The sequence below is a fragment of the Propithecus coquereli genome, unplaced genomic scaffold (assembly GCF_000956105.1).
Source record: "Propithecus coquereli isolate 6110/MARCELLA unplaced genomic scaffold, Pcoq_1.0 Scaffold573, whole genome shotgun sequence".
Lineage (NCBI taxonomy): Eukaryota > Metazoa > Chordata > Mammalia > Primates > Indriidae > Propithecus > Propithecus coquereli.
Window position 1 is genome coordinate 805,715 of NW_012151652.1, and position 15,070 is coordinate 820,784.

Below are 15,070 nucleotides of genomic sequence, written 5' to 3' on the forward strand. Positions count from 1 at the left end.
GAGTAAGGTTTTTTTCCCTTCCCTTTTAGCCTTTCCATTGGTTTGGAAATCATGTTCCATTTCTAGTCTTTAGTTGATTATCTCCAAACTAGCTCCAACTGCATATAATAAAAAACAAATAGCTTCAACAAGACAAGAGGATATTTCCCACTTAATAAAAGGAGGCAGGAAGTAGGGTGCCCGGACTGATTTGGCAACTCCTTTAATCCTGTGCACCCAGGGACATTTTTTGCTCCAGCCAACAGGAAAGAGGAAGGAGAGTAGAAATGCTTGCCTCTTTTAAAGACAGAATTTCTAGGAACTGGCACACAGCACATCTGCTCACATGGCGTTGGCCAAAACCGGCCGAAAGGGAGGCTGGAGTGCTGTTGCTTTGCTGGGTGTCAGTGTTCCCTGCTAAAATCAGGATTCTTGTCACAAAAGATGAAGGGGGATGGATATTGATAGGCAACTAGCAGTCTCTACCACAACCCCTTGCCCCCAGACGTAAGGCCTTGTAGAGTTTCTGATCACTCCCTTCTTACGTGTCATCATGGTCGAAGATTTCATTGTCACCTTGTTTTTAGATCTTCAAAATTAGTCATTACTGCTGTCGTGGTTTGATGCAGTTAGTGCTTGTTTGGATTTATCCACATGTTTACCAGTTAATTTGTTCCTCATTGCTATTGCATTCTCCTTCCTTCTAGGTTTCTTTTCCTTTCTGAAGTCCATTAAGAGTTCTGTCAGTAAAGGTCTGTGAGTGGTAAAACCATCTGAGTTTTTGTTCTAGGATTGTCTTCACTTTTCCCTAACTCTTGATTATTAGTGTAATTGGGTTTATAAAGCGTAAGTTGATCATTTCTCCCCAGGACCTTGGAGATACTCTGTTGTCCTCTGGCATCTACTCTGGGTGGCAAGAATCTGCTGACTGCCTAATTGCTACCCTTTCTAGGCAATAAGTCTTTCTCTCTGTCCTTGGTATTATGCAGTTTCACTACAGTTTTTCCAGGCATAGATTTTATATTTATTTTACTTGGAAATCATTGTGATTTTTGAATCTGAGAATTGATGTCTTATATCAGTTCTCAAAAATTTCAGGCCGGGCGTGGTGGCTCACGCCTGTAATCCTAGCTCTCTGGGAGGCCAAGGCAGGCGGATTGTTTGAGCTCAGGAGTTCGAAACCAGCCTGAGCAAGAGCGAGACCCCGTCTCTACTAAAAATAGAAAGAAATTAATCAGACAACTAAAAATATATAGAAAAAAATTAGCCGGGCATGGTGGCACATGCCTGTAGTCTCAACTACTCAGGAGGCTGAGGCAGTAGGATCGCTTGAGCCCAGGAGTTTGAGGTTGCTGTGAGCTAGGCTGACGCCACGGCACTCACTCTAGCCCGGGCAACACAGTGAGACTCTGTCTCAAAAAAAAAAAATTTCAGCTGTTGTTTCTTTCAATATTGCTCCTCCCCCACTGTGTCTACTCTCTTCTCATTCTTTCCTCTGTGCCTTTGTTTTTCACATTTTAAAAAAAATTCTCTTTCTCTACCATGCTTTGGGTAATTTTCTCAGACCATTCTTCCAGCTTACTAAGTCTCTCCTCAGCCATACCCAGTACACTGTCTAACTCAGAGGGTTTCTTTTGTTTTTTTTTTCTAGTGACTATATGTTTTCTATAAATTATATTTGATTCTTTTCCAAATCTCTCCATTCTCTTTTTTTTTTTTGAGACAGAGTCTCACTTTGTTGCCCGGGCTAGAGTGCTGTAGCATCAGCCTAGCTCACAGCAACCTCAAACTCCTGGGCTCAAGCAATCCGACTGCCTCAGCCTCCCGAGTATCTGGGACTACAGGCATGAGCCACCATGCCCGGCTAATTTTTTCTATATATTTTTAGTTGTCCAGCTAATTTCTTTCTATTTTTAGTAGAGACGGGGTCTCGCTCTTGCTCAGGCTGATCTCAAACTCCTGAGCTCAAACGCTCCGCCCGCCTCAGCCTCCCAGAGTGCTAGGATTACAGGCATGAGCCACCGCGCCTGGCCATCCATTCTCTTTTTTATAATATCTTGTTCCTTAGTGTTTTAATGTACATTTGTTTTTACATTTTCTTTCCAACTGGTTTTCTATGATCTCAGTTCTGAGAGTGCTGATCTTCCCATGTGATATGTCTGCTGACTCTTATTCACGGTGATTGTTTCCTCATGTGTTTCGGAATTTGTATTTCAAAACTCATATTGAGTGGTGCTTATTACTCTGGAAATCTGTGGATTTCACATGTATTGCCCCTGAATGGTTTTCCATATGCTTCTAAAGTATCACTAGATCAAGATCAATGTTATATTAATTTATTAGCCTGGGATTCCTAAGCTACAGAGGTAGTATTAATACTTTGGACCCCAAAACTGCATAAGGCTCAACTTTGTGTTTGTATTTCTTGGTCAACTTCCCTTCAGAGCCAGCTTCTCTCCCCGTCTACTGATGGGCAGACTTTCCTAGCTCACGCCTTGATAGCCCTGGCTTCATTCAGGGGCTCAGTGTCAGTTCCCCAGATGGACCTCATCTCTCATTTCTGCTTAGGTCTTAACACTCCCAGGTCCTATATTCCTGGGGTGAATAGGTCCCCTTAGGGCCACAGACTTTCTGCTCACACATTTATAATTACGGTTTTCAGTTTCCTTTTCCTTTTTAGCACTTGTGCGTTTCTGTTCTTTCTTATGAGTTCGGCTATGCTTCTTAAAAAATGTTCCATTTTATGTGGCATGGCTAGGGCTTGGTAGAGGGAGGGCTCACTCACTGTCAGAATCACTCAGTTCTGGTTTGTTCAGCAAACTTACTGAGCTCCCACTGCGTGTGAGAAATAGTGCTAGTTCTCCTGGTCTGCCACTCTTCCCCGTCTCCACGGTCACATGGCCACATGTGCACGCACCCCCCGCACAGCCAGGGACAAGGAGCTCAAACACCAGAAGTCAAGAGGTAAGAAAAAGAGGACAAGAGAGAATCCATCCTTCTGAGCATTGTGTCCTTAAACCTCCATCACCACACAGCTGTTACCCCACTGACAAACCTGGCACATCCAGACGCCTGTAACTGGCCCCATATTCATGGCTGGGACGTGCTGTAGATTCTGACTCCTGGACATCTGCCCAGCCCAAGACTACCTGGAGGAGCCAGCGTGCTCCCTGCTGTACACCCCACCCAGTCCTATATGAGGCCCCGTCCAGCAGCCACCACAGCCCCGCTTAGAAAGGCCAGTGGTGGCATTCTACCACTCGCATGGGTCGGCTCCCTCGGACACACAAAATGAATGTCAGCGCCCTGAGCATTACCCGCTTCACCCTGGCCCACTGGAGTCGTCCTGCGCCCCCCCCTGCACCACACCACTCTGGTCCTGAAGCCGCTCTGTAAGCACAGGTCCTAGAATAGCTCACAGACTTCCAGAAATATCTTATTCTCATGATGGGTCATTTTCTGGCCAGTTACTCTGTGGAGGAACACATAGATCTGCTCAGATGAAAGGTGGAGAGCTCCTTGACCCCTTAGTTGCCTGTGTACCATCTAGGATGGCTAGAGGTAAGCTATTTGCTGCTAAAAATTGAATATTTGGGGGGAAACATCTATTTCTATAGCAGTTGTGAAGAATAAACTCAGGGAGGTTGATTGAAATGACACGTCACAGCTGCACAGCATTTCTGTGGTCTTAAAAGAAAATGAAGGGAACCCCTCACCCCCAGCCATGGAAAAGCTTTAGAAATCAGAGGCTAAGAAAGCACATTCTCAGAACAAGTGCCTTGCGTGGGAAAGCTCTGCACCGCGGCGTTTGCCCAGGTGAGCTGGCTGGGCAGACAGGCAGACTCCACACATGTAAGGCTCGCGCCCTCACTCACTGCTGCGCTCCCAAGCGTAGAACCTGCATCCTGCGTGGAGGAATAAAACCCTCATGCTGCCCACGGTGTGTCTATAAAGCGCTGACTGTGGGTTAGGCCATCTCACGTTGTCCTTACAATCCACTCTGGGAGGAAGAGAGAGCAGGTGATACTAGGTGAGGGGAGGAAGGAGGCCAGCAAACAGCTTCCCTGTGTTCAAAACCAGCTGAGAAATAAGACCCAGAAATGACAGAGGGCAAGTATCAGTTTCACTTCCGTGAAAGTCTGGATTGGAGAATGTACTTACCTTTGTGTCCCCAGTGGCCTTGCTAAGAACTTACCCGCCAAGTCTCAGTCAGAAGTGAACGGCAGGCCTCCCCCTCGGGCCCAGAGCCTGCCTAGAAGCTGACCATGAGATGGCAGGCCAGCACACACCCTCCCTGTGGGCGGGGCACCCCCTGTGCCTGCCTGCTCAGTGTCACCCCTCATTGGGCGGAGGGCTCCGGAGTGTTCCAACAACACAGGCACTTCCATGTACAACGATGAAGCCAGGGGATTGGAGGCTCCCCGCTTCAGTATCTCTTTTACAGGTGGGGCAATTGTGACCTTCCATCCCTTCCCTACTAGCAGGATGGCCAGGGGAAGGTTTGCTGACTCTTAGCCCACGGCCCCTTGTGTTACCCCACAGAGACCAATGGGAGATGTCTACCGAGATGCCTCAGCTTCTCCTTGTGGAGTCACTCCTCAGGGCCCCCTTCCAGCCACAACCCAGCCCTCCTTCCCCAACCACCCCTGTTGATTAGCCTGGCCACACCCATCCTGGAAGGAAGAGTCAGCCCCTGGGTTGATCATGATTTGTTCTCTTATGTAATTAATGGTATCAGTGCTGCACACTGCCCTGACATTGGTCAGCAGTTTAGCAGACAATGGGCATCTATGCATCCTTCCATAAATTAACTTCTTTAATCTGAAGTTTTCTCCTGGATAAATAGGGATTAGATTGGTAGTTTTAAAACTTTAACAGTGGAACACTTTTTATTATGTAAAATTAGTGTAGGGCTTCAATATTTTTTTATTTTTTACTTTTTTTTTTTCTTTTTAGAGACAACGTCTTGCTATGTTGCCCAGGCTGGTCTCAAACTCTTAAGCTCAAGTGGTCCTCCTGCTTCAGCCTCCCAAAGCGCTGGGGTTACAGACATGAGCCACCATGCCTGGCCAGGTCTTCCATGTTAACGTAGAAAAGACATATTTTTTTTTTTTTAGCATGAATGTGTTAGTATTCATTGTAGACAATTCTTTAGAAAGCCATCCATGAGATTTAAAGCTGGGGTCACAGAGGACAGTTACAGTCTAATATCTACATCAGCGTTCAGTTTATTTCTGTGTATTATCTCAGTAGCACAGTGTCAAGGAAATCCTGACTCATCCAGTTGCCTTCTCAATTTAGGCATCCATTAAACCAATGTAGATGCTCAAAGGAATAGCAGAAAAGTTTTATTTCAAAGTTTAGTCACAATACCTACCAACTCTTTATATGACTTGCTTATGGCAAATACATAGGTCAGACGAGGTACTCAAAGCTTACAGGAACTGACACCATCAGAAACTCAGAACAGCCCTGATCCACACTGTACCTTGCTCAGATGTGCAAGATGGGGCTTGAAGTACCTGGGCTTTGGTGGTACATCACACAGTTTTATACATACGTACAACCTGAGTGGACACCACAGCCCTGAGTTTGTTCAGATGACCAGCACACTGCAACAGCCCTCCTAGCTATAAGAAGTTGAATGATATGCTCAGATCTAACAAGTGGACTCCAAAAGCTGCAAACAATAACAGAACGCAAGGCAGCAGATCACCAGTATTCATTGTAACACTTTGAGTTGGCCATAGCTGAATGTGTATGTCATCTTTTTAAAATATGGTTTTTTTAGAAATATAGTTAAAAATATTTCTTAACAGAATTTGAATGAAACATCTGTAGAGCTCCCCAAGACACTTCACACCCTGTGGCTCCACTGGCCTCTGAGGTCCCATCCTATCCTCGCACACCTCCATTATTGCTGAGAGGGACCGAAGGGTTACCCCTGCCAAGAGGGCTGGAATCCTATAGGGAGATACATTCAAGCAAGGCTCACAGGTCCAGCAAGGACAGGTAAAGTAATGGGTAGTGGTTTAGCATTTGGGGGTCCCTCCACCCTCTCAAGTCACCTTTTACAGGCACCCCTAGTTACAGGGCTGACCCCGCTGGCTTTTTTGAACAGCTTGTTGGATTCTCTACTAGTTTGGGACTTGGCTGGGATATACATGAACCAGTGTCACTGGTTTGCACAGGTTTTATGGGGCCTTGACATCCTCTCCCATGCAGCATCCTTGGTGGGAGAGGAGGTGCCAGGGGCTCGCCCTCAGGGAGGACAGTCTTGTGATCCAGAGGTCTAGAGCAGCCTCGGCTTGTGGAGCCTTCTCTCTAGACATGCCCACCCCAACCTGCAGTGCTGCTCCGCCCGAGCATCAGGCTCCTGAGGAAGCACCGCAATTCACCAGTCAGCACAGATGACTTCCCTGGGGGTGCTACATGATCAGCACTGCCCTGTCCTCCAGTGGCTACCAGTCTAATGTTAGGATAAGATGGGCTCAAAGGAAGATAACACACTGCAGAACCAGTATGTATCTTAGGGAGGTCAACAAGAAGGTGTTCGCACAGTTCTGTGGAGACAGAGGTGACATCTGCTGGGAAGAGCCATGAAGAAAGGCTTCACAGAGGTAGCTCTTAGGTTTGGGGGGTGGTTTGCTGCCAGGCATCCTGTTTCTAATTGTCCTTTCTGCCCGGACCTCCAGGGTCTGGTCTCTATATCCCTGAGAAGTTTCTTCTAGGCCCTGAGCCTCAGTTTTCCTGGCTTCTCTGGAGTCTAGACCCACAAAGCAAGCGCGGAGAGCCAGGGAAGCTGGGGTTATCAGTGAGACCACCCCGCTCCTGCTCCGAGAGCAGGCTTCCCTGCAGGGTGGGTGCCACCACACTCCAGCCCTGGCACAGGTGCGTAAGGACAGTATGATGGCTAAGTGCTGGGGCTCTGGAGACACAGTGCCCATGTTCAAGCTTGGTGGCCTTGGACAGGTTCCATAATCTTTCTGTGCTTTGGTTTTCTCATCTGTAAAATGGGGATGATATTAATACTTAACAGAGTTGCTGAGTATCAAAGGGTTAGAAGTGCCTGACACGTGTGAATCTGAACAGGGAGACCACAAGTTGCCCTTTCCACCTTAATGTCAGTTTGCCAGTTAGAAATTAGTTGTTGGGCATCTCTTATGTATGAGATACTCTTTTTTTAAAAGTAGAAATATAAAACTCACTGTGCCCAACCTTGGGGAGCATTAGTAGACAGGCAGGCAGTGTGGTGAATTTCATGATAGCAGAGTGTCCTGGGTTTAAACCCTAACTCTGCCACTTTCTAGCTGTGTGATCTTGCCCACATCATCACGTTCCCTGGAGTCTATAAAACGGGGGTTCTGGGAGGGATACGGAGGGCCATGTGCAGGGGTAAGGCATTCAGCCAGTGCAGTGTGTACACGCTTGGTGAATAGATGCATACAGAATACACAAACCACTTTTTCATGCCACAGACATTAATTGAGGACCTACTATGTGCCAGGCATTGCACCAAACCCTGCAGCCACACCAGTAAGTTTTTAAATGATTCAAATGCATGACGTTCTTGAGGAAGTTACATGAAGACAGGCAAGTGTGGGGAGCCCAAGTAAGTAAATTCCTATTTGGGAAGAAACTCAAAGCCCAACTAAGGACAGCCAGTGAGGTGTCATCAAATGAGCGCTGGTCTGGAAGTCCAGTCCTGAGCCTCAAGCAGCACTCAGCCACCGTGGGAGGCTCAGAGCCTCGTCCCTGCCCACACGACAGCTCACCAAGCCGTCCTCCCCGCCTCCACATGAGAGGGGCTCGGGAGCGTCCTGCTGTCAGTCCCTCCGGAAAGCCCCTCATCACGGTAGAACCAGGGGGCAAGAAGCAGGGATGCTGGCACAGAGGTGAAGAGTCAAGCTCTCCTGACACGCTGGACACTGGTGCCCAGGTAAAGGAGGGAGTGTAGTGAACAACCGCAATTCCTCTTCAACACTTAGGACGTTTTCACCAGTGCCCTGCATCTCCCTTTGGTGGGAGTGTCTGCACCAGGAGATGCCACCTCTGGTGTGGTTGTGTCGTCACTCTCCCCTGTGTCCCACTTTTGGAGCCATCCTACCGCTTGCAGTCCCATCCTTTTCCCTTCATTTTGTCTCCATCTCCATCTTCTGTGACGAAGCTTGTGGACTATAATGCTTCAACCCTTGCCAGTTTAATTGTCGCAGTTGGCCCTGAGAGAATCTGGGAGATGAGAGTGGCTCCCACTAGCCAGTGAGATCATTCAGCAGCTGCAGCCTGGCACTGCCAGGCTTTGCAGACAGGCTGCTCACACACTTTCTGCATGGAAGACAGAGGCCTAGGTGTCTGGAGCAGTCACCTTGGGTGGGAGATGCTCTTGACAAGCAGCATGTTGGTGTTCCAGCTCCAGGGAGATGGACCATGCCATGCTCCATTGTTCCTCATCGGCTGATGGGGCTGCAAGAGCGTGTCCACACCTGGACTGCTCTGCCTGGGGGGATGTATGTTTCACCCAGGCACAGAGGTGGGACCATCTGCAGGGGCTGGAGCCCTTCCCGGGCCTCATGGGGACCCTGCAGGGAGCCTCAAGGTCAGCTCTCTGATCGCACATGCAGGAGAGCACGTGGTCATGAGCATGGCATCTCGAGTCGGGAGACTCATGTTCTGGTTCCAGCCCAACCACGTGCTTGGATGCCCTGCGGCGAGCACCACACACTGAATGTCAGTTTCCTCATCGGGAAGGTAGAGATGCATAGCTGTGCTTGGCACCGGAGTGAACCTGGGGAGCCAGCGGGCACACAGGACAGAGCCTTTGGCAAGTGCCTGGCACACAGCTCAGCCCAGTGCTGGACTCAGTCGTATTTGGTGTGCGGTCTCCATCTCCAGGAGGCTGGCCTGCCGGGACTCCTGGAGCATCTGGCTGTGCAAAACTCAGGCACCTCAGGGAGGCCGAGTGATTTTCATACTTCCCCTAGAATTTTCCATCGGACCGTATTTGTTTGCTAACTAAACTCATCAGGAATGCCTGCACTGTGCATGTCACAGGGCTTGAGGATGTCAGATATAGTCTAGGAGGAAGGAGAGAACTGCACCCCCTAGGGTCCTATGGGAGCCATGCCAGCCCTGAGAACATTCCAGAATAGGCACCAGAAGATCTAAGTTCAATCTCAGCTTTTTTTTTTTTTTTGAGACAATGTCTTGCTCTATCACCCAGGCTGGAGTGCAGTGGCACAGTCATAGCTTCTGCAGCCTTGAACTCTTGGACTCAAGCAATTCTCCTGCCTCAGCCTCCCACAATAGCTGGGACTATAGGTGTGTGCCACCACACCCAGCTAATTTTTTTAATTTTTTTTAGAAATGGGGCCTCACTGTGCTGTCCAGTCTGATTTCAAACTCCTGGCCTCAAGTGATCCTCTCACCTTGGCCTCCCAGCGTGCTGGGATTAAAGGCATGAACATCAGGCCTGGCCCAGTTCTTAACCAACAGCTTCCCTCCCTGGGCCTCAGTGTCCTCTTCTATAAAATGGGAGCTGTGCTACACTTTCCCTGCTTCCCACACAGGGTTGATCGGAGGGGTAGTCAGGTGACTCCCCCAGTGTGCCCAAGGGTCAGCACTGACAGAGGTCAAGACCCGGGATGGTCCAGGCTTAAAGCCTGCAGCCCTGGTCCCACCTCTGGCCAGGCAGGCGTGACTTGCCCTGGTTCCTAGAAACAAGGCAAAGGGGAATTGCAACTTGGATGTTGGTTGTCCCACCTCTGCCCAGCCCAGGACTGCCCAGGAAGAGCCGAGGGCAGTAGGTTTGCGTTACAGAGACTTGTGGTCCAGTCCCAGCTCTGGAAACCGAGGCAGGTCAACTGTGACCCTGTGGCCTCTGTTTCCTCATCTGTGAAGTGGAGACAGTAGTACCCACTTCTGTGAATTAGCACTTCTTTGGCTGAAAATAACAGAAACCAACCCCTGCCTGGGAGGTGCCTCGCGGACCCTGCAGACAGAGCTGCTGCCAGGCCCCAGGTATAATGGCCGCAGGGTCTCCAATGCTGTCAGGACCCCCTCCTGCCCTTCTCTGCCCCTCTCTGTACAGCACTCCTACCGTCACCGCCCACAGACCAGCTTCCTCCGTGTGTCCAGTCACGTGGGGGTCCATGGCTGCCAGCGCCTCCCAGGTTCACAGGTCACAGCCCAGGTTGCCCAGAGATGCTGGGGTTCCCCCCGTCTCCCTCTGTGATTCTGCCCCTCATATCTCACTTCAGGCACCCACCCTAAACCAATCAGCAGTTGCTGGGGACAAAGCCGGCTGTCCAGGTCAGGGTGGTGTAAAGCGTCAGGGATGCATCGCGCCTCAGCAGCGACACAAAGGATATGGGGGTCACGTCCCAGGCAACGAGGGCAGGAGGGGGCCAGAGTATCCGGCGGAGCGGAGGATGCCAGCAGCCTCGCAGCCCTCTCCCCCCTCGCCTACTGGGGCACTTGGGCGAAGTGCTTCCCTGCAGCGCGGCCATCCGCCCTTCCTGCAGCGGGGAGGAATGCCTCCACTCTCCCCTCCTGCCGTTCCGCTCTGCTTGCTCCGGAACAGATGATAGCAGAGATGGAGCATATGGGCCCCAAAGTCACCCGGCATTCTGGGAAAGTGACACTGTGTTACCCCAGGCTTGGAGGGAGGGGCCCATCACTCCTGAGCACCGCGTCTCCCTTTGTTCTTCAGAGGGGCACAAGGTCACCTCTCCTGAGCCTCCTGAAAGGAAGTGTGCACGCTTGGACTTCAGAGCATTTCCTCTGTCTGGGCACAGGGCGGGCAGGTATATGGGGAGGAGAACATAGGAAAGCCGGGACAGTCCCTCCTGGGCCTCTCCTGCCTCAGCCCCCACCCAGGCCTGTGCCACTCATGGGGCGCCCACCCAACCTGGCCTCCAGCTCCCCTTCCCCATGGCCCTGCTCCCTTGGGGGCCCTGCAGGTGTGCCGACAGCCCCCACAAAGTGCCATGAGCAGATCACAGGAGGCGCCCGGCTGGGCCCCAGCCTAGCTCCACCATGGCCTCAATGAATCCCTGTCCTGGGTTGGGCGTCTTGGCACCTTCTGGGCTGAGTTTCTTCCCTCCTTGCGCCGCTGGCAGTATTTTGTGTGCCTCCGAGCTAGACCCATGCAGGGTGCTCCCAGGGATGGTTTTCCATACCCGAGTTGGAAGGCTGGTGAGGGGACACAGCACTCACCCAGGGTGAAGAGCCGTGGGCGTTCTTTCTTCCTGTCCGAGAGAAGTCTCAGGTCTGACCCGTGGCCCAGATGGGCCATTTAACCCCCTTTCCCTACCCTAGCCTGGTCCATGGCAGCTCCTGCACACACTGGGGGCTGGCACCCAGGGCCCACGTCCCTCCTGGCTATGTGATGAGCTCATGGGGAGGCAGTGTGGCACCTCGAGCAGGTTCCCAGGGGCTGCAGGTCAAGGCTGGGGCGTGTTGTGGGCGGGGCCACGAGGGCTCAGGAAGCTGGAGGGAGCAGGGAAGCTGCCCCTGGAAGGGGAGGGAGAAGAGGAGCTGGAGGCAGGCAGCAGAGAGCCCCCATCCTCCCCATTGTCTCTGCCCGCCCACTGTGGCTCCCTGAGTCTCACTGTGCAAGCTGTAAAGTTTTTGGTAGTCGAGGAAGCCACCAGGTGTAAGTTCCTACCGAAGAAGCTGCTTGGGGAGGAGGAAAGAGAATGTTTTTCAGTTTTCCTTTCACCTTTGACTTGTGGCCAGGCAACCTTATGGCTGTCCCTGCTTTTTTCTGACCTTCCCTGGGAACTCCCAGGAGGCCGTGATTGTGGGTGCAAATCCTGGTGCTTCAGGACAGCAGGGGAGGGACTGACTAAATATAACCTGGCCTGCCTGTGGGCTAAGTAGGTTAGAGCCGGAGGCAGCCACTCGGAGACAGTGCCGGCCCCTCCGCAGTCGGCCCCCACCGAACCTCTCACCAGACGCCGGAGTGGTCTGCGGTCCCAGCACATTCCTGCGTGCTCCTCTTCCTTCCCAGGCACGGTCTGCCTTCCCTCCAGCCGCAGACGGGATGGATTCGTTTATAGGCGAGCTGCAGACAAAGGGGACAACTAAAAGGGATTGACGTGGCCTCTGACGAGGTGGTTCCTTGGCCTCTGGGCAGCCACTGGACCGGAAAGCTGGCGACACGGGCGCCAGGCCTTGGCCGGCTGCGGAAGGGCCAGGCAGAGTGTGCGGTTAAGATAGGCCTCGCCCTTAAGGACCTTTCAGGCTCCCCAGGGTCTCAGGAGAAGGTGGCAGAGCAGCAGGCGGAGTCTGAGGCGAGCCAGCCCGTGCTCCAGACGGTCGGTGCTGACTGCGGGTGTGGCACGGCCCCTCCTTGGGCCTCAGTGGTCTACACCGTGAAATGGGCTGATAGCTGCCCTCCGCACCTCACACGGTTGTTGCGGAAAAGAAATGAGATCCAGGCTGAGAACAGGCCTCGAAAAGTGCATTGAAGGGCAAAGTCCAGGGAATACCTGTCACAGCCTGCTCCTCTTTCCCACAGGGCCACCCCTTCATCGTGCAGTTCAATGACGGAAACGCCACCGTGGTGTCCATGTGGGTGTGCCGGGCGCTGGAGGAGCGGCGGAGCCAGCAGGGGCCCGCATGAGGCCTCAGCGCGTCGCTGAAAGTCCAGGACCGAGGGGAACAGCCCACCTGTTGCCCCCTCTCCATTCGCTGCCTGCACCACAGCTTGCTGGGCCCGGCTTCCCTGCTGTCACCTTCGACTCTGCAGGCAGATGGCCTGGCCGAGGGGGTGGCAGCCGCTCCAGGAGGCTCCGACGCTGGCAGGGTGGGCAAAGGGGCGAGGCGGCGAGAATGGAAGCTCCTGTGGCCCCTGCCCTGTTTCCCTAACGTTATTCCTTGTAAAGGTCAGACCCCACCAGCCTCACGGTGGGAATAAAAGTATTACTGCTCCGTGACTGCCTCCCCTGCGAGGGCGTGTTGTCGAGTGAGTCTGCCACCCGCGGGGCACCCCGATGCTCCCACAGTGCCGTAGGGGCCCGCAGCCTTGTCAGAGGAGAAGCAGAGGCGGGGAGGTGCCCGAGCCGAGTCCCAGCAGGAGTAGGGCCCGCTCGGCTCGAGAGCTCCCGGCTGCGCTGCTGAGAGCTGCTGCCCCGGCAGCAACACGCCGGCCACGCCGGTCTCGGTCTCGCCTGCGCGTCTGCAGAGAGGAGACCAGGAGTTGGAGAAAGGGCCCAGGCCATGCTGAGAGGTCTTCCTCCGCCCCTGGCCCACGCCCCGCCACCGGCTCCTCTCCCCTCTGCACGCCCGGGGACCTCTGTCACCTCCGCCGTTCCCAGCCGGGTAATCCTCGCAACCACCTCGAGGTAAGGCAGCTGTCCCCATGGCACCAACAGGGAACTGAGGCTCTCAGGAGCTCGGTTGCCACTCAGAACTGAGCAGCATCTCGACGTGTCTAAAAGCGAACTCTCCCGCCCCTGCCCCCCGCACACGTCACGCACACCTGAGACCTCCTTTCGCTGCTGTCCTCTCACTAAACGGCATCTCTGTCCTCCCAGCGTCCCAGCCAAAGTGCCAGCACTCGGCCTTGACTCCTTTTTATTTCACACCCCCCATCCAGCCAGCCAGGCAGTCCTATCGTCTTTGCCTTCCGAGGATGTTGGTTCTGCCACTTCCCACCATGGCCTGGACCCCGCCACAGCCTCCTCCCCCGTCCCCGCTCCTGCCCCCACCCCTGCGGTCTGGTCACCTGGCAGCTCCAGGGAGCCTGTTGAAGCCGAAGGCAGATGCTGTCCCTCCCCTGCTCAGAGCCTCCAGGGGCTCCCAGTCACTGAGGACAGCCGCGACCCAACGATGGCCTGCGTGACCCTGTACAATCTGCCCTCATTGTCTCTGACCGCAGCTCCCTCACCCACAGTTCCCCCGTTACCCAGCCAGCTGGCCTCCTTGCTGCTTCTTGCACATCTGGGCACAGTCCCACCCAAGGGCCCAGTGGCGTCGTCCAGCCACCGGAGGTCCACACTCCCTCCATCGTGTATGCGCCGCCCAGCCAGGGGCGACGTTTCCCAGCCCCCCTTGCACTGAACAGGGGCCTGTGACCAGCTCTTCTCAGTGGAATGAGGGCAGGTGGCCAGGAAGCCTAAGATGCAGATGCCCTGCTCTGCTACCCCTTTCTCCATCCTCCTGCTAAATGAGAAAAATGACTGCCATGGCGGGGGGGAGAGCTGAGCCACGGTGGAAGGAGCTTGGATCCCTGAATCACCACGTGGAGGAGTGGGCCGCACCCCCTCAAAGGAACACCTGCGATGGCCTGTTAACCGAGCTGGGACTCAGTTATGTAGATTTGCATTTTCTGTGTCACTAGCAGCCAGTATCGCGGGTGAATGTAGGCCTTTGTACTTGCTGCCTGCAGCATCCCCCCGGCGTACCCACAAAGCTCACTTCAGCCTGCAGGCCTTAGCTCAAATGGCACCTCAGTGAGACCTACCTGACCACTCTACTCAAAATCACACCCTCCCACGCCTCCCTCGGGTACGCACACGCCCCTTGCCTGCACCGTTCTGCGCTGTTGCTTTGTAACTGTGTGACAAACCACTCATTTTACTTACTTATCTTCTATCTACCTCCCCCACCCTCCGTTACAATGAAAGCTCCACATGGGCAGCGATTCTGGTCTGTTTTCTTCACACCATATCCGCAGTGCAAAGAATAAAGCCTCACCTAGTAGGTGCACAATAAATATTTGTTGGCCAAAGGGCCAAAATGGTGGAGTTGCAATTCCCAGCCCATGCTCAGTCCAGAGCCAGGAAAGGGCCACCCGTGCGAGGCGTCATCTGGTTTCCCACAGCAGAGTCCAGGCCATCATGTTTTTAGTAACACTTTGTAAGGCACAGGCCTTGAGCGGCCTCTGAGCCTTGGGCAGCATCATCCTACTGAGCCACTTCCCTGGGGCTAGGAAGGTCACAGAAATGGCCGGGCTGGGGCCACGAAGACTGCATTCCCTGGCCCAGTGCTCAGGGCAGGGGAGAGCTGCAGGCCGCGAGGGTGGTGGACCTTCCCAGGGAGGGGCGCTCGGACCGTGGGGCAAGCTTGAGGGCTCCCCAGACAGGCC

General features: G+C 53.3%; 1 protein-coding gene across 1 annotated transcript in view; it reads left to right on the forward strand.

The window, feature by feature from the left end:
• MAP2K5 (mitogen-activated protein kinase kinase 5) overlaps positions 1-12,894 on the forward strand; it is a 267,464-nt gene extending 254,570 nt beyond the window's left edge. Inside the window, exon 21 of the mRNA XM_012658123.1 lies at positions 12,500-12,894. Within this exon, the coding sequence (XP_012513577.1) occupies positions 12,500-12,604 (105 nt within the window). The 3' untranslated portion in view covers positions 12,605-12,894. The remainder of the gene's footprint in view (positions 1-12,499) is intronic.
• The last annotated feature ends 2,176 nt before the right edge of the window (positions 12,895-15,070 follow it).